Genomic DNA, 12,523 nt, shown 5'->3' with positions numbered 1-12,523 from the left:
AGTGGTGGGGGACTACCAGTCGGTAGCTACTGAATACCTTCAATCGAATTCTAGCCGTCGCAGTGGTAGCACCGCTGCTCCTGCTTTTGTTTGACTGGCAGACTAGCCTTTCTTTAGTGTGTTTTTGATTAACTTTTTCTTTTTCTTTTCTTTATTAGATGTGATGTGCTCTATTATGAGGAAGTGTCCCCCAAAATCTTGTGGCTCATTCCCTCTGCTCTTCGTGCAGAGGTCATAGGTGTTCTGAAGGCTCCCCCTGCCAAGTATGTAGAGAATGGTCGCCCTCTCAGTGGTATAAGTTTGTTAAGAGGAAGAAGAAGAAATCCAAGAAGGATTCGTTACCTCCAGGTTCGCCGTCGAAAGGTAAGGAGTCTCGGGCCTCTTCTTTGGCCTTTCGATCTCTCCCTTCAGACTCTTCCTTGCCTCCTTCCTCCGGGGGGAAGTCAAGGAAGAGCGGCACCATTGACTTAACCCCCATTCCCCCTGGTCAGGCGGATCTCGTTGCCCCTCCCAGTGGGACAATTTCTTCCACCATCTGGAATAACTCTATTACCGCTTCTATTCCACATCACGTACGAGCGGTATGGCCTGCCCTTGGACTTCCTGGTTCTCCTTCGGTGGAAGTGAAGTGTGGAACCACTTCCTCGCGGGCACAGTCTTACCTCAGGTCCCTTCTGTTTTGGAACCTTCGGGAGTTCCGGACCTCGCCTACATCCCATCAACCCAATCCTCCTCATCGTCTTCGTCCTCCTCGGAGGCTAGGAGGGAGAGAGAAGAGGAAAAGGAGAGCTTGCTCTCCTTTGCCCAGACGTTATCGTCGGAGAGAGAGGCGCATAGGAAGAGACGTTATCGTTCTCACTCTTCCTCGCCTTCTATCACTTCACGAAATGTCTCGCCGAGAGACGATAAGCGCTCTCGTCATAAACATAAGAAGAGTGCATCCTCGCCTCATCGTTCTTCCTCGCGATCGTCTTTCTTTCGCGAGGGATCATCTAGGCGCTGTAAGAAGAAGAACTCTACGAGACTTTCTCGCTCCGTCACGAAAGAGTTCTCCTAAGTGTAATAAGCGCTCCCGTTGGAGTGATTTTTCATCTAATCGCGCCCGGAGCACGACCAAGGAAAGAGAGCACTCTGAGCGCGATCCCTCTCCTTCACATGTTAACTTGAGGAACTCAGATCGCTCTAGGGAAGTGAGAAAGAGCACTTCTTGCCGTCGCTTCGTATCAACAGAGAGAGAGCGATCCCGTCCTTCAGCCTCCCGATCGCGCAAGTCTCCGGTCATATCCGCGCGAGGTCATTCACCTCGCCCTCGCATTTCAGACAGAACAGCTCCGGTTCCCGTACTTCCTAACGAGTTACGGAATATGAGCCTCACAAGAACCTCGGAAGAAGACACAGGGGTTCAACCCTTCTTCTCCTCGGTTGAAAACAGAGGAAAAAGGCCAGACCGCCGATCAATGCCACCTCTTACTGAGACAGTACCGTTAATTCGGTCGCCTACGCCTAGACCATCGACTTCCAGGCAAGATCAGGTGCGCGCAGCGCCATTAGCCAGCGCTCAGCCTTCCCTTGGAATAATGGCTATGGAGTATTCTACGTTGCCGTTACCTCCAGACACTCGGGCTTCTATCGCCCTCCCTCGCGAGGAATTAGCGCGACCGGAAGATTCCTCGGAAGAACAATCATCAAAGGATTTAGTGTCTTCCTATCTGAGGGCTCTAAGAACAATGTGTAATATCTCAGGCCTCAGGGATTTACATCTGTCACCGTGACATACCGACGCTCCAGCTTTAGACAGATTATGTCGTCCTCCACCTAACCCTAAGACCAGAATAAAATTTCCCTGGTCTATTCACACAGCAGGCCGTCTGAGGAAGGTCTCGCAGGCGGTCTCGGGGGGAAACGGGTTCCCAGAAGTCTCAAAGATCCCATAAACTTCTGCAATTTCCATTTGAGGCAAAAGCGTTTTTACAAGGTCAGAGATGCCAACCCTTCTCCTCTGACCCTGGATCCCCTCACAGCAAGGCTCACACCTGGCTGCTCTGCAGAGAGACTCTTCTCTCCCAGTCTCCTTCACTGCCACAGAAGCCTCGGCAATGGAAGCAGCGTCAATGTCCCTTTTGGAGGCATTATCCTGGTTTGACACGTGGTCAGGCACAGTCGGCTACCTAGCGAGTCACGAAGACCTATCAAACCAAAACTCCATGTAATCCCTGCAGGAAGTCCTAGCGGCTGGGGCCAAAACAATGGACTTCCTAACTGCTACGACTGCAACGATGTGGGGCAACTGGATTCTAAAAAAGGGGGAATCAGTGGTTTCCAGACTTCATAGGAGCATCGGTAAGACCGATAAGTCCGATTTGAGGAACTCGGATCTTCTGCAACCTCTCCTTTTCTAAACAGGCAGTTTCCTCTGCCTTAGATACTTGAAGGAAAGAGACGCAGGACACCGCGATGAAAAAGGCTGCTTCCCTTCGCACAATGCAACAGCAGCAAACTCCACAACCCAAAACCACAACCGCAACTCCACTCCCAGCCGAGAGCCTCAGCCACCCCTCTTTTATAGCCAAACCCATGGGCAAAGGAATGTCGGCTCCTCCTAAGGCTAAAGGCAGAGGGAGGAACCCTAGACAGAAATAGGGTCACGGCTCCCCCCTCACAGTGCGTAGGGGGGTGCCTGCAGGGGAGTTGGAGGAGGTGGAAGGCTATGGGGGCCATGCAATGGACCATCAAGGTGCGTCGTTGGGGGTACTGCATCCCCTTCATAGACTCTCCTCCTCCTCCAATTCCTCCCCCGATCTCATCCTCCCAGATCCCTCGGGATCCAGGCAAACAGCAAGCCCTAGTTCGGGAGATCCAGAGCATTCTCCTAAAAGGCACCATTCAAGAGGTCTCCAACGCCTCCCCGGGGTTTTTCAGTCCCCTCTTTCTGGTAGAGAAAGCCTCGTGAGGTTGGAGACCCGTAATCGATCTCTCGACCTTGAACCAGTTTGTGAAGCAAACTCCATTCAAAATGGAGACAGCAGCCTCCGTGACCCAAGCGGTGCGTCCAGGAGACTTTATGGCATCGGTGGACTTAAAAGATGCAGATTTCCAAGTCCCGATCCATCGCACATCTCGGAAATTCCTGCGCTTTCTGGTTCAAGGTCGAATCTTCGAGTTCAAAGTCCTATGCTTCGGCCTCTCGACCCCCCCACAGGTCTTTACGAAAGTTTTCAAACTCGTGTCTTCGTGGGCTCACAAGCACGGAATACGTCTGCTAAGATACCTGGGCGATTGGTTACTCCTGGCCTCGTCCAGGGAGCTAGCTCTGGATCACCTGAGAAGACTTCTAGACCTTTGCAAGGACCTGGGGATCCTTGTAAACACAGAGAAGTCTTGCTTGACTCCAACCCAAGTCTTAAATTATCTGGGTATGTCCATCAACACCGAGGTAGGGAGGGTGTTCCCTTCGGAAGACAGACTTCGGAGACTGGATCAATCCATCGCCCATCTCTTGTCTCCACTACCGCCTACAGCCAAGTCGTGGCAGAGTCTTCTGGGCCATCTTTCCTCCCTGGAAAAACTAGTTCCAGGCAGAAGATCAAGAATGAGAAATCTCCAGTGGCATCTGAAGACCCATTGGTCTCAAAAGATCGATTCCCCATTCTTGTCAGTGGAGGTTCCAGCTCTGGTGTTACAAGATCTTAATTGGTGGTCAACCAGAGAGAATGCCCAAAAGGGCATTCCCCTCCTAAGCCCCAGTCCGAAGTTAAAACTCTTTTCGGACGCATCGCTACGGGGCTGGGGTTCCCACCTAGGCCCCAAATTAGCATCAGGAGTTTGGTCTCCGATAGAGCAAACTCTCCACATAAATCACCTGGAATTATTAGCAGCCTGGAAAGGCCTAAAATTCTTTGTAAAAGATCTACAAGGACGAGAGGTGGTGCTGATGAGCAACAACTCCACAGCCGTCTCGTACATCAACAAACAAGGGGGTACTCTGGCAAGAGACCTCTGTCTGCTAGCAGTCTAGATTTGCCAGTGGGCGGAAGGTCACAACATTTCTCTCACGGCCAGGTTTATTCCGGGCCGGAGAAACATCGTGGCGGATCAACTGAGCAGGCATCACCAAGTGTTGAGTGGAGAATGGTCTTTGGATCCTCGAGTAGCGAAGACAGTAATAGCTTTGTGGGGTTTCCCCACAATAGACCTGTTTGCCACTTCTCTGAATGCGAAACTTCCCCGCTGCGGGTCCCCAGTTCCAGACCATCAGGCAGCGATCCAGGACACCCTTCAACATTCCTGGGACAACCTGGACACATATGCCTTTCCACCCTTTTGCCTGCTCAGAAGGGTGATCAAACTCGGGACCTCCCGGAACTGCAAGCTAACTCTAATAGCTCCATCATGGCCTAGCAGAGAGTGGTACACAGACCATCTTTCCCTGCTGGTTCAAGTTCCAAGGTTTCTGCCTCCAGAACCCCTTCTGTTGACGCAGCCACACAGTGGTATCCCCCATGGAAGAATCCACTTCCTGAAGCTTCACGCTTGGAGGCTTTCCAGTCTCTCCTCAGAAGCAGAGGCTTTTCAGAGAAGGTGGCTGATCACATGTCCAGGCACCTGCACGCATCTTCCACAAACCTCTACCAAGCAAGATGGAGTGTGTTTGCAGCTTGGTGTAAAGGCCGAGGCATGTCTCCACTCGATGTAGAGGGCGAGGCGTGTCTCCACTCGATCCCTCTCTTCCATTAGTGGCAGACTTCATGGTGTACCTCAGGGAGGAGAAACTCCTCTCAGTCTCGGCAATTAAAGGCTATCGTTCAGCCTTAAGCCTCATCTGTAGACTGAGAGGGGTTGACCTTTCCACCTCACAAGATATCACCTTGTTGATTCGAGGTTTTGAGAGATCTTGCCCCCCAGTTGAGATTAGCCCACCACCTTGGGACGTGTCCCTGGTCTTACGTTCCTTGAAGGGACCACCCTATGAGCCCTTAAATAGGACCTCTGACTACTTCCTAACCCTTACGATCATCTTCCTAGTAGCTCTGGCCTCGGCAAAAAGGGTTGGTGAACTTCATGGTCTATCCTACGAAGACACCCATTCTAGAGGATGGGGGGAAGACTCGCTCAACTTTGTGCCAGGCTTTGTGGCCAAAACTCAGAATCCTTCATCGGCCGATGAGAGGTTTAGAGAATTTCAATTTTCCAGCCTCAATAGGGCAACTCAGGATACTGACCAATTGCTACTGTGCCCAGTCAGGGCGCTAAGGAAATACCTGAAGCGCACCAGACCTTTCAGACCACGCCTCCGTCATCTCTTCCTCAGTACCAACAAGGTAAAGAAGAGAATCTCTCGCAACACCATCTCTCTCTGGCTCAAGAAAGTTATTGCGAGAGCCATTCACGGAGACCCAGAGGCAGCTCAACCCAAAGCCCATCAAGTTAGGGGAGTGGCTGCCTCACTGGCATTTAAGAAGAATTTTTCAGTCTCCCAAGTCTTAAGAGCTGGAGTCTGGAAACGCCAAACTACATTCACCTCTCACTATTTATCCGATGTGACACATAGGTCTCTAAACACCTTTTCTATAGGGCCTATTGTGGCAGGTCAACAGGTGCTGTAGCTACCTTATGCCCTTTCAGGGGACAGTAGCCATTGGTCGAGGATTCTGTGTTACACAAGGTTTTAGAAGGACATCCATCTATTTTCTGCACCTTCCTTCTTCCTCCCATCTGGGTATCCTAGTCTGTAACCAGTTTCAGCTCGACTTGCCAATGGAAATAAGGTATGAAACTCATCTGACTCCTCTCAAAGGGTATAAGTTATACTCGTAGTCACGAGGGTTCCCCTTTACAAGGTCAGGGGAATCCTAAGTATGATAGGGTCCAAGTCGTATGTTCCCGAGCCTCTTCACCCTAAAACATTTGTTTCCACGTAATTACAAACTTTCAGTCGTGCTAAGATTATAGGGATCCACAAAGAAAAGTTAATGGGAGATTTTTTCATCAAAAGAGTCTAGTCTGAGGACTATCTTCCCTAGGAATAGGGAACTCCTTGTCCACCCTGACCTCAAGACTAAATCTCCTATAGTAAAGAATGAGGGTTTGTATTTAGTGTAGGAACAAATGACAAACTTATAACAAGTTTGTATTTTTCCTACCATACAAACCCAATTCTTTACACAAATCTTCCCTCCATCACCGCCCCCTAAAAATAGTCCTAGCTAGAATCCGATTGAAGGTATTCAGTAGCTACCGACCGGCAGTCCCCCACCCCTAACAGGTGGATAACTACCGGGCCGGTCGTTAACGACCTTGTTAAGGTTTTCTGCCGTATTTTCAAGCTCGTGCTAGATTATCTTGTATAGTAAAGAATTCGGATTTGTATGTTAGGAAAAATACAAACTCTGTTATTAGTTTGTTATTTTTTTTCACATGAGAAAATAGCTTGAAAAGACTGTGATCCATCCTTTCACATAGACTAACCTTTTTATCATGATTGGATATCTTTACTTTTCTTATTCTTTTCAATTATAATTTTGCCACCTATATTATCCATATAGTTAATCTCCAGAATTTTTCTTATTCACTAAACATCCTTATTTATCATCCATAAAGAGGAGTTTGCTGAATAATCCTTCCATTCATCTATACATGTATTTGAGACGTATGTTTTCCGCCATCTTTCCCACTAGTATTTGCTGCTCACCATCTAGAGGCTGGTGACAAGGAGTTTGACCTAAAGGTGTTGTGGTTCCCCCAGTGTCAGGGAGCCTGAGGGTTCCTCCCCCTAATAAACCAGAAAAAGATGGCAAGTCTAGTACAGTAGCAGCTAGAAGGTAAGGATAAGTGGAAGAAGAGTGTTGCCAGTCCCCGAAGTGTCCCAAATCCCTAACCTGAAAAACTGTGCTTCCCACCCCTTTTTCCCCAGGTCAGCTGACTTGGCCCTTGTGCTAGGGGTCTGAGGCCTGTTAGTGCATCCTCATTATCAGTGGTTATAACTCCAGCCCTGCTAATTGCGAGTGCAAGTGTGGCTTTCCTTTCCCTGTGACAGTGTACCCCAGTGTCGTGGCTTCTATTGGAGCAACCCATGAGGTTTCTCCCCTGGGGGGGGCATATATGGTCGCTCAGACCTTGACTGTTCTGCTTGTAGAGGTAGGAGCGAGACCCAGGCAAAAGAAGAAGCATGTGCGCTGTTTTTCCTCATCCTCCTCCTCGCCGTCTGATTCTGATTTTACCTTTTCTTCTCAGATGAAGAAATGGATGAGGAAGAGATCAAAGAAGTCCAGTCATAGTCACAGGGATAAGGCTCCTCACGACAAGAGGGGTGGACAGTACCTCCATGCGGTTCCCGGGCCCAGGCCCTGTGGGGGAATGGGTCCACGGGTACCCGGGGTACCCCGACAGCCGGCTGGGACAGAGGTGTACAGCCCCATACACTGTCTGTTCCAAGTTTGATGGAGGAGCTGTGGCGATCTCCATCTCCCTTCCTTCCAGGACACATAGTACTTTAATCCAACTTTCCTCTAATTCCTGGGCTGAAAGATCACCAGTGAGGAATCTCTAACTGGAAAGGGGGTGAGGAGCCGCACCTTTGACAGTTAGATAACTACTCGTTATCCAACTTTAATGACTATTTTCAGCTCATACAGAAGTAATCTCTCTCATTAACGACTCGGGTTTGTACGGCTAGGAAAAATACACATTACTCTGAAAATTTGTCACAGAATACAGTACAGTACTGCCTAAATTATGTTCTATACTTATTATTAGACAAACCTGGTTCTGTTATGAAGGTAACCATATAAGTTGTCACGAGAGTTTCTGAAAGTTCTGGGGTAGTTCCTGCCCTGGCTGATCCCACTCTTCCACTAAGAACCTAATAAAGATAAAACACATACTACATTGCATATTATTGTATGAATAAAGAGGTATAGTATGGGCATGTTTACATAAATATTATCTTGGTTCGATGGGAAGATGTAAGAAAGGAAGCAAGAAGAGGTAAAATAGTAGGCTATAGATAGGATGCCATCACGGGCTAAAAGAATGCTGCAAAGACCTTTTAATAATGCCTACAGTGCACAGTATTGAATGACGGATACCTTGGGTGAGGTTGTCAGAAAACCCTCATTAAATTTCATATTTTCGGTAAATGTGCCTTTTTGTATCTTTGCTTGACTTTTCTCTAAAATTACAATTAAAGGACATGTTCCTAATCAATGCAGTTGATGAATTCAGTAGCATATGAATGGATGCCACAAACTGTCACCCACTTTCAATGAATGTTACATGCACATGATTACACATTTTGAAAAATAAAACTTCTTAAAATTTAGATACTGTTTATATGACATAGGGTTGGATAGACAAGTTTTTAAACTGACTGGGTCCAGACTGAACAAGAACCATAATTACTTTCGCATGGAATTGTTGTTAGAAATTATGTGACCTATTACGCACGCCTCAGAAAACAAGGTAAGAGCATGAAATGGGAGGAAGGATAAAGAATTGTATTTAGTGTTTTTTTAGAGTTGATCTAGGTTTTGAGCTAATGAATTGTAGTTGGAAGGATTAAAATATAGTATTATTTTTTTCAAAATACAATTAACCATGATGTTTCAAATAGGAAGGGTGGTGAAGGACTTGATAGTACAATAAAAAATGTAGTAAAACCAGAATTAACTCACCGATGAATCATGCAAAAATTTATGTAAAACAATATTCAATATTGCAAGAATTCGTAAAGACTATAAACAGAGAATTGAAGAGATTATAGGATTACCGAGATCAGAGCCATTGAATTCATCGAGTATAATTCACTGAGTATACAGCTACTGTACTTGAAAAACAAAGTACTGTAGTTGAGAAACCTTTCACTAGAAAAACTAAATCCATTAGGATTAAAGTCAGGAAGAAGACTAGACTACTGTAGTAACAGTGGATGGGAATGTTATCACCAAATGGCTAATATTTATCAGTTGTATTTTAAATTTGTATACAAAATATCTTCATATAAAAATTTCCACCTTTGAGATATCAAAGTGCATTTATTACTTTTATCGTTTTCATGAATGGAAATGCATACACTATTGTACTACCAGAACTTGGGGCAATGAATGACTTATTTTACAACTCTTTCTACCAGTTGGATGAATAGCAGTATCAGCTTTGAAGGACAATGTTAAAACACAAAATATGCCTAAATAACCAAGGTTAAAAACTCACCAACATCAAGTGAAAATATGAGGTCAAGAATTTTGCAACTATGTAAACAATACTGTACCTGCATCCCTCCAAAATTCTATCTTTGAAAATAATGAAGAGATAATCATATTTCCACCCACAATAAACTAGCAGTCATACAGTTGTTTTGTGAATCATGAAATCAATAGAATTCTCCAATATGCTTACCTTGATTAACTTTAAAACTGCACACTTAGGGAACACACTGAGGCCCAAGTTGATTTGAGTAACAGCTTCATCTGCCGCTGCTATAAGGTGTGGATCATCTGGGTCCACTGCTTTGGTGTGTTCGCAAGCACAATAATGTTCTGGGACACCAGCACTTTCACACGTTCTATTTTCTGGTATTTCTTGAAATAAACTTTGTCCATGTTTGAATGCAGTTCCCCTAATAGGTAATAAAGGTATCCAGCTTCACAATAGTGTACAAGGTTTCAAATGATCTATCACTGAACATAGCAACAGTATGAAGAATAAGTTTGTGAGGCACAATCAACTTTGAGATTTCCAAGATTGCTGCAAATGTTCTAATATTCCTTTTGAATAAAAATAAAATGTCTTAGGTAATACACTCCCTCACACTGGAAATCTAAGATACATTAGAATACTGTACAGTACTATTTATTAGCAATATACTGTAATCTTACAATAAGTGATAACACTAAAGAGCCGACTTTGACGATTAAGTAAATATTCACATAATCTATGATACACAAAAATATACAGTATTATAAATGTATGCATTAGCAAATCATCAGAAGTATCAACAAGTATTTTTAAAATCAAAGTAGCTATGAGGGCCTGCTGCAGTGAAAACTAAATAATAAAACATTTCTATACTTAACTAATGTTCATATTGCTTCTCTACAAGCTCTGTTTAATCTACCTTTACATATGGATTTTACAAAATTTTATAATTTTCTCATATCCTTTCCCTTCAATAAACACATGCTCTTAGTAAGAGAGGAACATTCTACAGCAAGTGGTAACTGATGCAACATCTTTTTCTTTCCTCAATTTCATAAGTCAAAATTATCCCTATCCTCTTGACACCACAAAGCAGTCGGGAGGAGGGTGGGCATGTACTGCATATGGACATCAGGTGACTTTAGAAATAAAAAAATCTTATTGTATAAATTTGGTTTATTCTTATGAACTTCTGATGTTCACATTACTGATTCCCACACCCTAGCATTCTATTCTATTATGATTGCTTCCCCTTAACGCAAGACCCCACATATTAGCTTAGTGCAGTAAGGTTTATGGACACTGGCAACAGGGGCCACAGATCTGTGAACCATTCTGTCTGTGGCCAGAAATATGTTATTAGTGTCATCCTGCTGTTTGTAAAAAACCCTGAATTTGTTTAATACCTGTCAAACCATGGCAAATGGTGGGAAGTACTGTACTAATATAACTAGCAAAGTTAAAACCCTAGTTGAAAAAGCAGGATGACAGAAGCCCAAGGACTCCAGCAGGGAAAACAGCCAGTTGAGGAAAGAAAATAAGGAAACAAGACAGACTAGTGTGCTACAGTGTACCTTCAAGCAAGAGAACTAACTCAAGTGAAAAGCAGCCCCTAAATAATTGCAGTACAGTATTTAACCTCCTGAGTGAGCAAGAATTTCTCAATTATCTTTGTGTTGTCAGGTGTATGAAGAAAGAGGAGAATGTGTAAAGAATAGACAGTGTAAGTGTAGGCAAAGGAAAACTGAGCCATAACCAAAGTTACCTAATTTAGTACTATCTGGCCACTCAAGGGTCCAATAACTGATTTGGTAGATAGTGTTTATCACTAAATACGAGGGTGTCAAAAAGTTCCAGGAAAAATTAAATAAACTTTATTTAAATAAATTCCAACATTTTCTTACATATCTACCATCTAACTCTATACACTTTTCGAGGCGCTATTTCCAACTCTGCAATTCTCCTTTATAGAAATTTGGGGCCTTTCTATTTTGAAACTTCATGTTTCGCAGCATCCAGAGATTCAAACCGGACTCCTCTTAAGTGTTTCTCTAGTTTTGGGAACAGGAAAAAATTTGAAGGAGCTACATCAGGACTATAGGGAGGATGTGGAAGAGTTTTCCCACCTAAATTCTCATAGGACTTCTCTTGCAACCCATGATGAATGGGCAGGTGCGTTATCATAATGAAACAAAATTCTGCAGTGCAACTTCCCTCGACATTTTTTAGCCAATGCAGCCTACACATACACCGAATAATCTGGCCCATTCTTTACAGATTCTCCTCTGTCCTCATACACCTGACAACACTGAGATTACCAAAAATTTCTTCTTTGTTCAAGGGGTTAACTACTACACTGTAATTGTTCAGTGGCTACTTTCCTCTTGGTAAGGGTAGAAGAGACTCTTTAGCTATGGTAAGCAACTCTTCTAGGAGAAGGACACTCAAAAATCAAACCATTGTTCTCTAGTCTTGAGTAGTGCCATAACCTCTGTACCATGGTCTTCCACTATCTTCGGTTAGAGTTCTCTTGCTTGAGGGTACACTCAGGCACACTGTTCTATCTAATTTCTCTTCCTCTTGTTTTGTTACAGTATTTATAGTTTATAAAGAAAATATTTATTTTAATGTTGTTACTCTTCTTAAAATATTTTATCTTTCCTTCTTTCCTTTCCTCACTGGGCTACTTTCCCTGTTGGAGTCCCTGGGCTTATAGCATCTTGCTTTTCCAACTAGGGTTGTAGCTTAGCAAGTAATAATAATAATAATAGTAATTCCCGGTGACTGTTTTTTCTCCTTTAAGGGAATCAATCAAAATCACTCCTTTGGAGTCCCAAAACACAGTTGTCATAACCTTCTCAGCAGATCTCGCCACTCTGAACTTCACTGGTGCAGCTGAACTTCTTGGTAACAATTGCTTTGATTGAATTTTACTTGCTGGGTCATATTGATGGATCCAAGTTTCATCTCCAGTATTAATCTGGTCAAAAAACTCAGATTCATTCGATTCAATCTTTGTTAAAACAGCCGGAGAGAGTTCAGCTCTTCGATGCAGCTGGTCTTCGTGCAAAGCTGTCAGGACCTAATGTGCTGAAAGTTAACTCAAACCAAGATTTCCATTTAGAATTGAAACTGTTGTGCCATGGGAGATCCCAGTCTCATTAGCTATCATATCATTAGTAATCCAATGATCTTCATCCGCTAGATTTTGCACCAAAACCATGGTTCTTTCATTTGTTGCAGTCGATGGTTGTTCATTTCTTCGCTTGTCTTTGAGCTCCTCCCGACCATCCTTAAATCACTTTACCCAATCATAAAAAACTGATTTAGA

At 44.2% G+C, this 12,523-nt stretch overlaps 1 protein-coding gene across 10 annotated transcripts in view; it reads right to left on the bottom strand.

The window, feature by feature from the left end:
* The window catches only part of LOC137656626 (uncharacterized), a 265,028-nt gene that overhangs the window by 33,302 nt on the left and 219,203 nt on the right, over positions 1 to 12,523 (bottom strand). For all 10 annotated transcript variants that reach the window (XM_068390796.1, XM_068390849.1, XM_068390831.1 and 7 more), the window contains 2 exons: positions 9,394 to 9,613; positions 7,759 to 7,858 (listed from right to left, as the gene is read on the bottom strand). In XM_068390796.1, coding sequence (XP_068246897.1) covers positions 7,759 to 7,858; positions 9,394 to 9,613 — 320 coding nt within the window. The remainder of the gene's footprint in view (positions 1 to 7,758; positions 7,859 to 9,393; positions 9,614 to 12,523) is intronic.

Source organism: Palaemon carinicauda, chromosome 1, assembly GCF_036898095.1.
Source record: "Palaemon carinicauda isolate YSFRI2023 chromosome 1, ASM3689809v2, whole genome shotgun sequence".
Classification (NCBI taxonomy): Eukaryota; Metazoa; Arthropoda; class Malacostraca; order Decapoda; family Palaemonidae; genus Palaemon; species Palaemon carinicauda.
This window is presented reverse-complemented; position numbering and strand designations above follow the sequence as displayed.